At 48.6% G+C, this 14,727-nt stretch overlaps 1 protein-coding gene across 5 annotated transcripts in view; it reads right to left on the bottom strand.

The window, feature by feature from the left end:
• Window positions 1-14,727, bottom strand: part of LOC144481878 (integrin alpha-7-like) — a 211,015-nt gene that overhangs the window by 51,946 nt on the left and 144,342 nt on the right. For all 5 annotated transcript variants that reach the window (XM_078201024.1, XM_078201026.1, XM_078201027.1 and 2 more), the window contains 5 exons: window positions 12,226-12,287; window positions 7,475-7,650; window positions 5,220-5,369; window positions 3,723-3,835; window positions 2,174-2,357 (listed from right to left, as the gene is read on the bottom strand). In XM_078201024.1, coding sequence (XP_078057150.1) covers window positions 2,174-2,357; window positions 3,723-3,835; window positions 5,220-5,369; window positions 7,475-7,650; window positions 12,226-12,287 — 685 coding nt within the window. The remainder of the gene's footprint in view (window positions 1-2,173; window positions 2,358-3,722; window positions 3,836-5,219; window positions 5,370-7,474; window positions 7,651-12,225; window positions 12,288-14,727) is intronic.

The raw sequence follows: 14,727 nt of genomic DNA, 5'->3' as shown, positions 1-14,727 counted from the left end.
ACAATCCCACCCTCGCCCGATCCCCGTAACCCCACATATTTACCCTGCTAATCCCTCTAACCTATGCATCACAGACACTAAGGGGCAATTTAGCATGGCTAATCCACCAACCTGCACATCTTTGGACTGTGGGAGGAAACTGGAGCACCCGGAGGAAAACCCACACGGACATGGGGAGAATGTGCAGACTCCACACAGACAGTGACCCAAGGCTGGAATTGAACCCGGGTCCCTGGCACTGTGAGGCAGCAGTGCTAACCACTGTGCCACCATGCCTCTCTAGATTGAAGTATCTAAGATCCTGAACAGTCTTAACAAGGTGGAAGTGGGAAGGATGTTTCCTCTTGTGGGGGAGTAGAGAACTCAGGGGCACTGGTTTAAAATTAGGGGTCATCCTTTTAGGACAGAGATGGGTGAGGCTTGGGTCACTGTCTGTGCCCAGTCTGAACATTTCCCGTAATGTCCAAAGATGTGTAGGTTAGGTGGATTGGCCATGCTAAATTGCCCCTTAGTGTCCAAACATGTGTAGGTTAGGTGGATTGGCCATGCTAAATTGCCCCTTAGTGTCCAAACATGTGTAGGTTAGGTGGATTGGCCATGCTAAATTGCCCCTTAGTGTCCAAAGATGTGTAGGTTAGGTGGATTGGCCATGCTAAATTGCCCCTTAGTGTCCAAAGATGTGTAGGTTAGGTGGATTGGCCATGCTAAATTGTCCCTTAGTGTCCAAAGATGTGTAGGTTAGGTGGATTGGCCATGCTAAATTGCCCCTTAGTGTCCAAAGATGTGTAGGTTAGGTGGATTGGCCATGCTAAATTGCCCCTTAGTGTCCAAAGATGTGTAGGCTAGGTGGATTGGCCGTGCTAAATTGTCCCTTAGTGTCCAAGGATATGTAGGCTAGGTGGATTGGCCGTGCTAAATTGTCCCTTAGTGTCCAAGGATATGTAGGTTAGGTGGATTAGCCATGCTAAATTGCCCCTTAGTGTCCAAAGATGTGTAGGTTAGGTGGATTGGCCATGCTAAATTGCCCCTTAGTGTCCAAAGATGTGCAGGTTAGGTGGATTGGCCATGCTAAATTGCCCCTTAGTGTCCAAAGATGTGTAGGTTAGGTGGATTGGCCATGCTAAATTGCCACTTAGTGTCCAAAGATGTGCAGGTTAGGTGGATTGGCCATGCTAAATTGCCCCTTAGTGTCCAAAGATGTCTAGGTTAGGTGGATTGGCCATGCTAAATTTCCCCTTAGTGTCCAAAGATGTGTAGGTTAGGGGAATTGGCCATGCTAATGGCCCCTTAGTGTCCAAAGATGTATAGGTTAGTGGATTGGCCATGCTAAATTGCCCCTTAGTGTCCAAAGATATGGAGGTTAGGTGGATTGGCCATGCTAAATTGGCACTTAGTGTCCAATGATATGCAAGTTAGGTGGATTGGCCACGCTAAATTGCCACTTAGTGTCCAAAGATGTCTAGGTTAGGTGGATTGGCCAAGCTAAATTGTCCCTTAGTGTCCAAAGATGTGTAGGTTAGGGGGATTGGCCATGTTAATTGCCCCTTAGTGTCCAATGACGTGCTGGTTAGATAGATTGGCCATGCTAAATTGCCCCTTAGTGTCCAATGACGTGCTGGTTAGATAGATTGGCCATGCTAAATTCTCCCTTAGTGTACCCGAACAGGAGTGTGGTTACTAGGGGATTTTGACAGTAACTTCATTGCAGTGCTGATGTAAGCCTACTTGTGACACTAATAAATAAACTTTAAGACTAGTGTCCAAAGATGCACAGGTTAGGTGGATTGGCCATGCTAAATTATCCCTTTGCGTCCAAAGATGTGTGGGTTCGGTGGATTGGCCATGCTAAATTGTCCCTTAGTGTCCAAAGATGTGTAGGTTCGGCCCAGGTGGATCTATGTCCCTTTCAGGCAACAAAGCTGAAAAATCACAAGTTGAGGTCATTCAGAGTTCAATTGCTATATTTTGGTCAATCGAGTGACAAAGTGATGGCAAAATTCAGCTGCAGATCAGAAAGGCTCAGCATTTGAATCTGATTTTTTAAATTTAAGATTGCTTTGTAATGTCTGTTAGCTGAAATCTTTGAGATAATAACGCTAAATAATTTATGTAAAATAAATTGCCAACTTTTTTTTTCCAGTCGCTGGAGGAAGCTTGTATTTGTTTCCCGTACCTGAGGTGAACGGAAGCTAGAGAAGGAGAGTGTGTCTGGGAAGTCAGCGATCAGAACCGCCTCATGAGCATCATCTCCATCTTTCTTCGGGTCGTTGGGATCTGATGGCAAGTTGGTGACAATGATCCTCAAAGCGATGTCTTTCTGGTTGCTCAGGGAAAACACCTGCCGTCCCCGTTCGTCGCTGCAATGATCAAAGTGCAGAATCAGAACTAACTGACACAATCCCCAACCTTCGTGTAGGGAGAGGCAATGGCCTAGTGGTATTATCGCTAGACTATTAGGACCCACTAATGTCATGTTCAGTCGATTCTTAATTCCAGATATTTTTTGTTGAACTCAAATTCCACCATCTGCTGTGGCGGGATTCGAACCCGGGTCCCCCAGAACATTAGCTGAGTTTCTGGATTAATAGTCTAGTGATAATACCACTAGGCCATCGCCACCCCATAAACTGCCAAACCAGATTAACACACGACTCCACGACTGAGCATGCATCCATCTTGTCTGGACAGCGAATAAACTGAACAAATGAATAAGGCAACAAATTATTGAGGGTAAGTGTGATACTGGCCAAAGCTCCCAATAAAGACATCCTTCCCAAATCTCCAATGGCTTGAACAAAAGTGAACAACAGAATGTTTCCATGGGGAAAGTCTGATAGTCAGTTACAGGAGATTGTTGGCTTCATTTTAAGATCATTGGACTCGTAATCCAAGGGCCCAGGCTGATTTGATTTGATTTATTATTGTCACGTGTATTAGTATATTAGTGAAAAATATTGTTTCTTGAACGCTATACAAAGCATACCGTACATAAGGAAAGGAGAGAGTGCAGAATGTAGTGTTACAGTCATAGCAAGGGTGTAGAGAAAGATCAACTTAATGCAAGGTAAGTCCATTCAAAAGTCTGACAGCAGCAGGGAAGAAGCTGTTCTTGAGTCGGTTGGTACGTGACCTCAGACTTTTGTATCTTTTTCCCGGCGGAAGAAGGTGGAAGAGAGAATGTCCGGGGTGCGTGGGATCCTTAATTATGCTGCCTGCTTTCTGAGGCAGCGGGAAGTGTAGACAGAGTCAATGGATGGGAGGCTGGTTTGCGTGATGGATTGGGCTAATGCTCTGGGGGACACGGGTTCAAATCCCACCATGGCAGCTGGTGGAATTTCAATTCAATGAATAAATCTGGAATTGAAAAGCCAGTCGCAATAACGGTGACCATGACAACTATCGTCGATTGTCGGAAAAACCCATCTGGGTCACTAATGTCCTTTAGGGAAGGAAATCTGCCATCCTTACCCGGTCTGGCCTACATGGGACTCCAGAGCCACAGCAATGTGATTGACTCTTAAATGCCCTCTGAAATGGTTGAACAAGCCACTTAGTTCAGGGGCAATTAGGGATGGGTAACAAAAGCTGGCCTTGCCAGTGGTGCCCATGCCCCACAAATACAAAATGTGAAACCAATAAGACGTCTGTTATACACAAGTTCTTTACAACATATAGCTGGAGATAGGAATCTCTCCCATAGTAATAAAATAAATTATACGCACTATGGCAAAGGCTGGAATGAGTCCGTATCATTCTTGGCACCGAAACTATATGCCATCTGCAGGTTACTCTGACAAATCTTATCAGGTCCACAGCCCTCCCTCAGAAAGTTCACCTGAACAAAGACAACAGGAGACCGGTCAGTAAAGTACAGTTTCACTGATGACCATTCAAATATTTCTTCAGCCTACATCAGTCATAGAATCCCTACAGTGCAGAAGGAGGCCATTCAGCCCATTGAGTCTGCACCGACCACAATCCCACTCAGGCCCTATCGTTGCAACCTCACATATTTCATCTGCTAATCCTCCTGATAATTTAGCATGGCCAATACACATAACCCACACATCTTTGGACACGAAGGAACAATTTAGCATGGCCAATCCACCTAACCTACACATCTTTGGACACTCAGGGACAATTAAGCATGGCCAATCCACCTAACCTACGCATCTTTGGACACTAAGGAGCAATTTATTATGGCTAATCCACCTAAGCTACACATCTTTGAACACTAAGGGACAATTTAGCATGGCCAATCCACCTAACCTGCACATCTTTGGACACTAAGGGGCAATTTAGCATGGCCAATCCACCTAACCTGCACATCTTTGGACACTAAGGGGCAATTTAGCATGGCCAATCCACCTAACCTGCACATCTTTGGACACTAAGGGGCAATTTAGCATGGCCAATCCACCTAACCTACACATCTTTGGACACTAAGGGACAATTTAGCATGGCCAATCCACCTAACTCTGGGAAGAAACTGGAGCACCCGGAGGAAACCCATGCAAACACGGGGAGAACGTGCAAACTCCACACAGACAATGACCCAAGGCCGGAATTGAACCCGGATCCCTGGTGCTGTGAGGCAGTAGTGCTAACCACTGTGCCATCGCCCATCATGGCTCTGAGGACAGTATTCTGGCTTCGGAGTCAACAGGTTGGGGGTTCAAGAGCCATTCCCGAGCTCTCAAATCAAGGCTGACGCTCCAGTGTAGTGCTAAGGGAGAGCTGATGAGACATCAAACCATCTGCCCTCTTTAGGTCATCTAAAAGATCTTGTGGTACTTAGTGAAGGAGAGAGTGGGAGAGTTCTCCCTGGTGTCCCGACCTGTGCTTAACCCTCAATCAGCATCACAAATACAGAGTATCGGGCTCATTATCACATTGCTGCTTGTGGGACCATACAATCAGTGACTGTCCATTCAAAAAGTGCTTCACTGGCCGTGAGGTGCTTTGGGGATGTCTTGACATTGCAAAGAGTGCTATACATAAATGCAAGTCTTTCTTTCTTAAGAGCCCATAGTTGTGTTGAAGGCTGCAATGCTAAGATGGATCACAAAATGGCCATTCGGCCCATTCTCAAATTGAACAATGGGGAGAAAAAAAATCTACAAATGAATCCAGTGAACCTATTTTTGATTTCCCGTAATGACTTGAAATCTCATTGGCAGCCTTGCGCAGGTCTATGGAGAAGAGCGAGGTCACCTTACCTCTTCCCTGAAGATGTTGGCAATGTGAGCGTTTAAGACGGGCATGAGGTGGGCCAGTTGCCGTTCGGCCTGCTTCTTCTTGCGCCTGACTTCCTTGATCACGTAAGTTAGCGTCACTGGAATGGGCCGCAGTTTGTCCCTGATGTTGGCCTGTCAAACAAAAGGAGCAGGTCGTCACCAGCTTTCCTCTTTCTTCCTTCCTGGGTGTGGGTGGCGCTGGCATGGCCAGCGTGCGTTGCCTGTCCCTGATTTAACCTTTGAACTTTGAGTGGCTTGCCTGTCCCTGATTTGACCTTTGAGTGGCTTGCCCGGCCCTGATTTGACCTTTGAACTTTGAGTGGCTTGCCCGGCCCTGATTTGACCTTTGAACTTTGAGTGGTTTGCCCGGCCCTGATTTGACCTTTGAACTTTGAGTGGCTTGCCCGGCCCTTCCAGAGGGGCGATCCAGAGTCAACCACGGGCTTTTCCGCTTCTTAACACACCGGCTTATGCCCAGTAATCTTCAGCTGCTACCCAGTGTGGGGCGGGGGGGGGGGGTGGGTTGGGCACTTTCCTGTCCTCTGCAATACGACACATGAACATGGGAGGTCAGAGAGTCATACAGCGCAGAAAAGACCCTTCGGCCCATCGAGTCTGCACCGACAATAACTACCACTAAAGTCGCGCTAATCCCATTTTCCTGTCCCCATATCCTTGAATGTTCTGATATTTCAAGCGCTCATCCAAAGGTTGTAAGGTCTCCAGCCTCCACTACCTTCCCAGGCAGCGCATTCCAGATTCCCACCACCCTCTGAGTGAAGAAGGTTTTTCTCAAATCCCCTTTGAATCTCCTCCCCCCTCACCCTAAAACTATCCCCCTCGTGACTGACCCCTCAACCAAGGGGAACAGCTGCTCCCTGCTCACCCTCTCCATTCCCCTCATAATCTTATTCACCTCAATCATGTCCCCCCTCAGCCTTCCCTGCTCTAGAGAAAACAATCCAAGCCTATCCAGTCTCTCCTTATCGCTCAAATACTCCATCCCAGGCAACATCCTGGTGAATCTCCTCTGTACTCCCTCCAGTGTAATCACATTCTTCCTATAGTGAGGTGACCAGAACTGCACACGGTACAACAGCTGTGGCCCAACCAACGCTCTGTACAGCTTCAATATGACCTCCCTGCTCTTATACTCGACACCACAACTGATAAAAACAAGTGTCCCATATGCCTTCTTAACTACCCTATCCACCTGCTCTGTTACCTTCAGGGATCTGTGAATAAGTATCCCAAGATCCATCTGTTCCTCTGAGCTTCCTAGTGTCCTGCCATTCATTAAATACTCCCTTGTCTTGTTACTTCTTCCAAAGTGCATTACCTTGCACTTATCTGCCATTGCTCTGCCCATCTGACCAATCTGTCTATATCTTCCTGTGACCTGCAATCTTCTTCCTCACTATTAGGACCACCCTACCAATTTTGGTGTCATTAACTGAAGCTGAGGCCTTCTCTCCTTCCCAGACAAAAAAAAGACTGAACATGCACTGCACAGTTTCTCGGTGTCCAGATCACCAACAACCTATCCTGGTCCCCCCATGCTGACACTATAGTTAAGAAAGCCCCACCAACGCCTCTACCTTCTCAGGAAGCTGAGGAAATTTGGCATGTCAGCTACGACTCTCACCAATATTTACAGATGCGCCATAGAAAGCATTCTTTCTGGTTGTATCACAGCTTGGTACGGTTCCTGTTCTGCCCAAGACCGCAAGGAACTACAAAGGGTCATGAATGTAGCCCAATCCATCACGCAAACCATCCCATCCATTTACTCCGTCTACACTTCCCGCTGCCTCGGAAAAGCAGCCAGCATAATTAAGGACCCCACGCACCCCGGACATTCTCTCTTCCACCTTCTTCCGTCGGGAAAAAGATACAAAACTCTGAGGTCACACGCCAACCGACTCAAGAACAGCTTCTTCCCTGCTGCTGTCAGACTTTTCAATGGACCTACTTGCATTAAGTTGATCTTTCTCTACACCCTAGCTATGACTGTAACACTACATTCTGCACTCTCTCCTTTCCTTCTCCCCTATGTACTCTATGAACGGTATGTTTTGTCTGTATAGCGCGCAAGAAACAATACTTTTCACTGTATCCCAGTACATGTGACAATAATAAATCAAATCTAATCACCAATACACAAGGCAACCCCCGCACGTCCTGCTTTCCATAAACGGATTTCTGCAGCTCAGGTGAGCAGGAACTTTTGGCCGTACCTGTAACTTCATTGTGACGTTGATGCAGTTAGATTCAGTTTGCCTTCGCAGGACCACCTCGCCGGTGTATTGGGTCTCGGGGTCACTTGGCTTCCTCTTCAGGAAGGACACCCGGGGGGGTCTTCTCCGCTGTCCCTCAATCTCCACGGAATCCGCCTCAATTGTGAACCCAAGGACTGCAATGGACAAAGAGAACACATGACTGTAACGATGGACGCGATTGGTCACATACTGCCCTTCAGCGACGCCCACTCTTTAACCGTTTTAAGATGAAAGGCTTTGCCGTTGCCGGCGTGATGACCTCAATAAGGCCCATGAGCCTCTTGGAGTATGAGCTCCTTGATTGAGGGAATGGTTGTCTGTCCAATCAGGTAGTCTCACCTGTGTGTATATATATTGAGGAGAGTCAGGGCGACTGACACTCTGGATTCTTGCTGGAATTGCCCAGCCCAGCCGGCAGGGCACCCCCGCCCACGGGTTTCCCGTGACGTCAATGGGAATTCCCATTCACAGCGGTGGGACTGGAGAATCCCGCCGCTGGCAAACAACGCTCCACCCCCGGCTGGTGGGAAACATGCGGCCTGGGAGCCTGGAAACTCTCGCCCACTGACTTTGTACCTGAAACACTCTTAGGAATGGAATAGGGTTTGTAAATAAAAGGCATCTGGTGACACCGGCCTCTGAGGAGTTAGTTCAACTGACATTTTGTATGCTAATTTTTGAGAAGATTGCACCTAAAAAGGAGTAAACGTAGCCAGTTAAAAGAAAAATTCCACTGAAAGTTGCTTTCCTTGCAGAGATAGAGCTCTCTGCTTCAATAGAGAGGAGGGCAGAGCGAGGGGGAATCGGGCTAACTCTCCAAATCAGCCTCCTGTTCAGGCCAGGGCAGGAGTCGCGCCATGTCAACTCTTCCCTGGCATCTTAAATTGACTCCTGCAGTTTTAAACCTGCCAGCTAGACCTAGCTGATAGCAACAGAGCCTCATCGTCGTAGGCCTCAGTCCAGAGATGGAGCCTGCAAGTCAGGCTGACACTCCGATGTTGTGCGTCGTGCTTAGCGCAAAATGGCTGCCGTCTTTGCTTGCAGAAGCTTGGAGGGCTTTTCACTGGACGTTAAGTGCAGAGAGGCAAGGATAAGGCGCTGGAGGAATTCAAAGGGAACACGGAGGCATTGCGTGTTGAAAACACGGAGTCCACTGTCTGTTCACGAGAATCAGACCCGCAACACGTAAATAAATAAAAAAGTCTGTGGCCTTGGATTTAAATTTGCGTCAGGCATTATTTATTTGGCGCCGTTCCTTGCGGTATTTCTTGGAACGCAGTAAAAAAAATGGCAGTGCCGCAACGTGAGCAAGACAAACTGGAATTTCGTGCCACGCATCTGGGCGTCGTGTCCAACGGCAGGTGGGAAGGAAACAAGTGCCGCCCCCACTCCTTGTCTCGGTGCCAATGCCTAGGTGGGTACCTTGTTACCCATCACCATCACCGCTCCTCACTGATGTCCTGGGGGCGGGGGGGGGAGGCAGGGGTTCCATCATGACCAACATACAATAGAGTGGTCAAGTGGTGAGTAAAGTATCGCCTCCATCCCATCCGATGGTGTTGCTTCAAAAGGCTGGCTCCATCCGCACCCGGGTTTTGGCACTTCGCCCCCAACTCCTTCAACCAGGAAGCATTCCAAATGGAAATAGGCCTTTGCCCTTGAGGTGCAAATCGCCTCCACGTTTAGTTCTCCCGGTGGTGGGGTACTGCTCGAACGTAACTCAATAAGATGCGCAACTCTGAAACCGGAGAGGGTCTACCCTCAGATCACAAACTCCCACATCTGGGTGATCACGCACACTGGGGACTCTAGCGCCCTCCACAGGAAAGCTGGGCACTGCGGCTGATGGGTGTAGGGTTGAAAGAGTTCCTTTGCTGTCGTTTTGCCAGTGTTTCGAAAGCAGTCAGCCATGTCGACACCGTGGCCGGAATTCTCCGGCCATTCACGCCGGCGGGATTCTCCAGTCCTGCCGGCAGTGCACCCCCCTCCAGTCCGCGGGTTTCCCACCGGTGTGGGTTGACGTCAATGGGAACTCCCATTGACAGCGGCAGGACTGGAGAATCCCGCCGCCAGCAAACAATGCGCCACCTCCCGCTGGCGGGAAACACGCGGCTGAGAGGCTGGAGAATCTCGGCCCATGAGCAATGCGTATGTGGGCATTCATTCCCATGGCACCAGCTTGGTTGGCGGTTCTGTCTCAGTGCAAAAATTATTTTATTTTTGTTGCAAAAATATACTTTATTCGGAAAAAAAGAAAGAATATTGTAAGCCCAAAGCACCCGAACACAATTTGACCGCACCACCTGACCTGGCACTTCAGCAGATACCCTGGAGGAAGTTTCACCCGACTGGAGGGGCAACCTTCAGATGAGACGATTAGCCAAAATCCTGAGTGCCTGGGCCACACTCAGTGCCCTTGGGGGGGACCCCCCACCAGCTTAATTCACCAAAAAGCACTGAGTTGATCAGCGCCTCCTGGCCAACATTCCTCCCACAACAAAAAATAGATCAAAACTGGCCAATCAGACTACTGTTTTTTGCGGGAGTTTGCCGCGTGCAAAATGGTTGCTGCATTGGCCGACACAGCAACGGTTACAACACTTTCAAAGTCACCTGTTCCACGACTATTTTGGGATGTGAGCTCCATAAACTTAGGTTGTTTGGTCGGAGAGGACTTGATTGGGACGGGATTTTACAACCTTGCTCGAGCGAGACCGGAAATTCCCGCCCGAGGCCAATGGACATTTCCGTTGTCCGCTCCTCGCCTGCTCCGATTCTATGGCGGGCGGGGCGGTAGAATTCCGGCGACTATTGCTGAAAAAGAGAGGCATGTTGAAGCTTTTTGTCTTGCACTCATCAGGAGATTGTGCAAGAATACCAACGTGAGGGGGGAACAATAATTTATGGTCTGACCAGCAAGTTTGTGAATGATGCTAAGATTGCTGGAGTTGCGGATAGTGATGAAGATTGTCAGAGAATACAGCAGGATATTGATAGGCTGGAAAATTGGGCGGAGAAATGGCAGATGGAATTTAATCCGAGCAAATGCGTGGTGATGCATTTTGATAGATCCAATTCAGGTGGGAGCTATAAAATAAATGGTAGAACTATCAGGAGCATAGACACACAGAGAGATCTGGGAGTACAGGTCCACAGATCCTTAAAAGTGGCAGCACAGGTGGAAAAGGTGGTGCAGAAACCATATGGCATGCTTGTCTTCATCGGACGGGGCATCAAGTTGGCAAATTATGTTACAGTTGTATAAAATGTTAGTTAGGCCACATTTGGAATACTGTGTCCAATTCTGGTCTCCACACTACCAGAAGGACGTGGAGGCTTTGGAGAGAGTGCAGAAAAGGGTTACCAGGATGTTTCCTGGTATGGAGGGTATTAGCTATAAGGAGAGATTGAATAAACTGGGATTGTTCTCCCTGGAAAGACGAAGGCTGAGGGATGACCCGATAGAAGTTTATAAAATTATGAGGGGTATGGATAGGGTGAACAGTTGGAAGCTTTTTCCCAGGGCAGAAATAACAATTACAAGGGGGCACAAGTTCAAGATAACGGGGGAAAGGTTCAGTGGAGATGTGCGGGGGATGTTTTTTACACAGAGGCTGGTGGGTGCCTGGAATGCGTTGCCAAGTGAGGTGGATGAGGCAGATACGTTAGTGACATTTAAGACTTATCTGGATAGACACATGAACAGACGGGGAGTAGACGGCATGGTAGCACAGTGGTTAGCACTGCTGCTTCACAGCTCCAGGGACCTGGGTTCGATTCCCGGCTTGGGTCACTGTCTGTGTGGAGTTTGCACATTCTCCTCGTGTCTGCGTGGGTTTCCTCCGGGTGCTCCGGTTTCCTCCCACAGTCCAAAGATGTGCGGGTTAGGTTGATTGGCCATGCTAAAATTGCCCCTTGGTGTCCTGAGATGTGTAGGTTAGAGGGATTAGCGGGTAAATATGTAGGGATATGGGCGTGGGGCCTGGGTGGGATTGTGGTCGGTGCAGACCCGATGGGCCGAATGGCCTCCTTCTGCACTGTAGGGTTTCTATGATTTCTATGATTTCTAGAGGGATACAGGCGGTTGGTGTAGATAGGACAACGTGGTCGGTGCAGGCTTGGAGGGCCGAAGGGCCTGTTCCTGTGCTGTACTGTTCCTTGTTCTTTGCTACATACGAAGAGAGTGGCGATTGGTTGGCAGAGTCCCACTTGCCGACAAATCGCCACTCTCTTCCCGCAGAGTATAGGTTGCCGTTTTTCCACTCACGTTGGTATTCTTGCGAAATCTCCTGATGAGTGCAAGACAAAAAAACTTCGACACGCCTATCTTTTCCAGCAATAAACAGAAGGGGCCGGAATTCTCCGGTCTCGCACGCGCTGCCGCTGCCAGCACGAGTGGAGAATCTGGCAGTAAGCCGAATCTCTGTTCACCGAGCGAGGTCGGAGAATGGGGGCCAGGTTCTTTCACTGGGTCAAATGTTCCTTTTCGACGATGCACAGGAGAGATTCGAAAATAATTGATGTCAACACCATTTCCCTCATGGATAAGTCTTTGCCAATCATGCCCAAACAGAAACCCAGCAGGTTGCGCCAATTGCCAATCTAATTTAGTGCGTGACTTCCACACAAGTTAATACGTCCCGTTTCCCCCTCTTTCTCTTTTTAAATGCCACGTGGACAATACGGGCCATTCTGTTGTTGGAACTTACCAATCCTGGGGTTGTAGGATTCAGGCTTCGATCTATAAAGGAAGCAGGCCCTGACATCAATACTGTGGGATAGAAAAGACACCATCAATTAGAACTTCAAACAACCACTGGAAATCAAACCATTAACACTGCGATTCCTGCCCTGCTCACAGCTCAATGGCACCAGGAATGACTAAACCCAGCAGCAACTCAATAGAGCCTAATCTGAATGGCAGTTTGATGATGCTATATTGTAAAAGGGAGGTGGTGGCGTAGTGGTACTGTCATGGGTTAGCAATCCAGGGTTCGAATCCCACCATGGCAGATGGTGAAGTTTGAATTTGATTACAAAAGAAATCTGGAATTAAAAGTCTGATAACCATTGTCGCAAAAACCCATCTGGTTCACTCACGTTTAGGGAAGGAAATCTGCCGTCCTTACCCGGTCTGGCCTACATGAGATTCCAGAGCCACAGTAATGTGGTTGACTCTTAACTGCCCTCTAAGTTGGCCAAGTGAGCCACTCAGTTCAAGGGTAACTGGGGGTGGGTAATAAATGCTGGCCAGCCAGCAATATCGAAACCTCATGAATAAAAACCATATGAAAAACAGATTTTAGGGCAAGAGGCTGCATTGATGCATTTTGAAAGCACTCTTTGCAGACTTGACTGCTTTTCAACCTATGTTCTGAGTAGCATGGTGGCACAGTGGTTAGCACTGTTACCTCACAGCGCTAGGGACCCGGGTTCAATTCCGGCCTCGGGTGAATGTGTGGAGTTTTCATGTTCTCCCCGTGTCTACGTGGGTTTCCTCCGGGTGCTCCAGTTTCCTCCCACACTCCAAAGATGTGCAGGTTAGGTTGATTGGCCATGCTAAATTGCCCCTTAGTGTCCAAAGATGTGCAGGTTAGGTTGATTGGCCATGCTAAATTGCCCCTTAGTGTCCAAAGATGTGCAGGTTAGGGGGATTGGCCATGCTAAATTGCCCCTTAGTGTCCAAAGATGTGCAGGTTAGGGTGGATTGGCCATGCTACATTGCCCCTTTGTGTCCAAAGATGTGTAGGTTAGGTGGGTTGGCCTTGCTAAATTGTCCCTTATTGTTCAAAGATGTGCAGGTTAGGTGGATTGGCCATGCTAAATTGTCCCTTATTGTTCAAAGATGTGCAGGTGAGGTGGATTGGCCATGCTAAATTGTTCCTTAGTGTTCAAAGATGTGCAGGTTCGATGAATTGGCCATGCTAAATTGTTCCTTAGTGTTCAAAGATGTGTAGGTTAGGTGGATTGGCCATGCTAAGTTGTCCCTTATTGTTCAAAGATGTGCAGGTTAGGTGGATTGGCCATGCTAAATTGTCCCTTAGTGTCCAAAGATGTCTAGGTTCGGGGGATTGGCGGGGTAAAAATGTGGGGTTACACTGATAGTGAGGGAGGTGGGCTTGGGTAAAATGCTCTGTCGGGGAGTCGGTGCAGACTTGGTGGGCTGAATGGCCTCCTTCTACACTGTTCGGATTCTATTCAATGATTCTAATAGGTTGGCTATTTCCCAGCATGCGGTTACCAGCCTGTGCTGAGACAAATACCCTACCCCCAGCACCCCCACACAATCTTATTTCGACCCCTCTCCCTCTCTCTTTGCTGCCTTCTCGCCTGGAACTTGGCTTTTAAGCGACATAAGGTTTCTGTGCGTGCGTGCTACCACTACCACTGTGCTGTTTCAAGGACAAAATAATACAGGTCTGATGGTCAGGGCAGTGGAAGGGTTTATTGAGGGAGTCAAGGCTGGTGTGAGAGTTCGGGGCGGGGGAGGAAGGTCAGTTATGGCAGGAATAGAGACCCCTCCACTCCCACTCCCACCATCGGAAAGCACCTGGGTGCAACATGCATGGGGAGAAAAAAGCTGGAATGTCTCAGTGACGTCTCTTTACTCTGCAACGCCTGGAATGTTCGAAGGAAGATGTTAGCTTTGATAAAACCTTGGAGAACAAAAATCCAGCAGATAGCACCTTTGCAGTACTGGCTTGACTGAACCAGAATAACTGGGATACTTTGGAAATTTCAACTGGGTCCCAAGCAGTGAATGCTCCTGGCCATCTATGGGATAGCCCTTTGTAAAACCAGGAGGGCACTGAAGGAACAAGGAGGGACAGCAAGGTCCCCCCCCCAATATCACGACTAATTTTCAAGTTCTCCTGATGAATGTGGACAGACACTCGCCCCGAGTAACTTTGCTCAGGTGTGGTTCACCTTGCCAAGGAAGAGAGTGCAAAGGTGAGTCGCAGCACACAGCAGAGGTCGCGTCATTGGCCGCGGCTGCAAAAGGTCAAACCTCCACCGGCCCAATCTGGCCACTGGCTGCAGAATCTGGAGAATCAGGCCTGGCAGAGACACAAGCTGCCATCCAAGCATCTGCCGCCCAAGCATGGGCCATCCACGTCAACCTCTGCGCACAATACATGGCCAGTCCCAGTGAGCAAGGCGGAGCCGATCTGAGGCAGGGATTCCAAGACTTTGTCGCCGTCCAAAGTTTG

Source organism: Mustelus asterias, chromosome X (genome assembly GCF_964213995.1).
Source record: "Mustelus asterias chromosome X, sMusAst1.hap1.1, whole genome shotgun sequence".
Lineage (NCBI taxonomy): Eukaryota > Metazoa > Chordata > Chondrichthyes > Carcharhiniformes > Triakidae > Mustelus > Mustelus asterias.
Note: the sequence above shows the minus strand (reverse complement) of the source record. Positions and strands in the feature narration are given on the sequence as shown.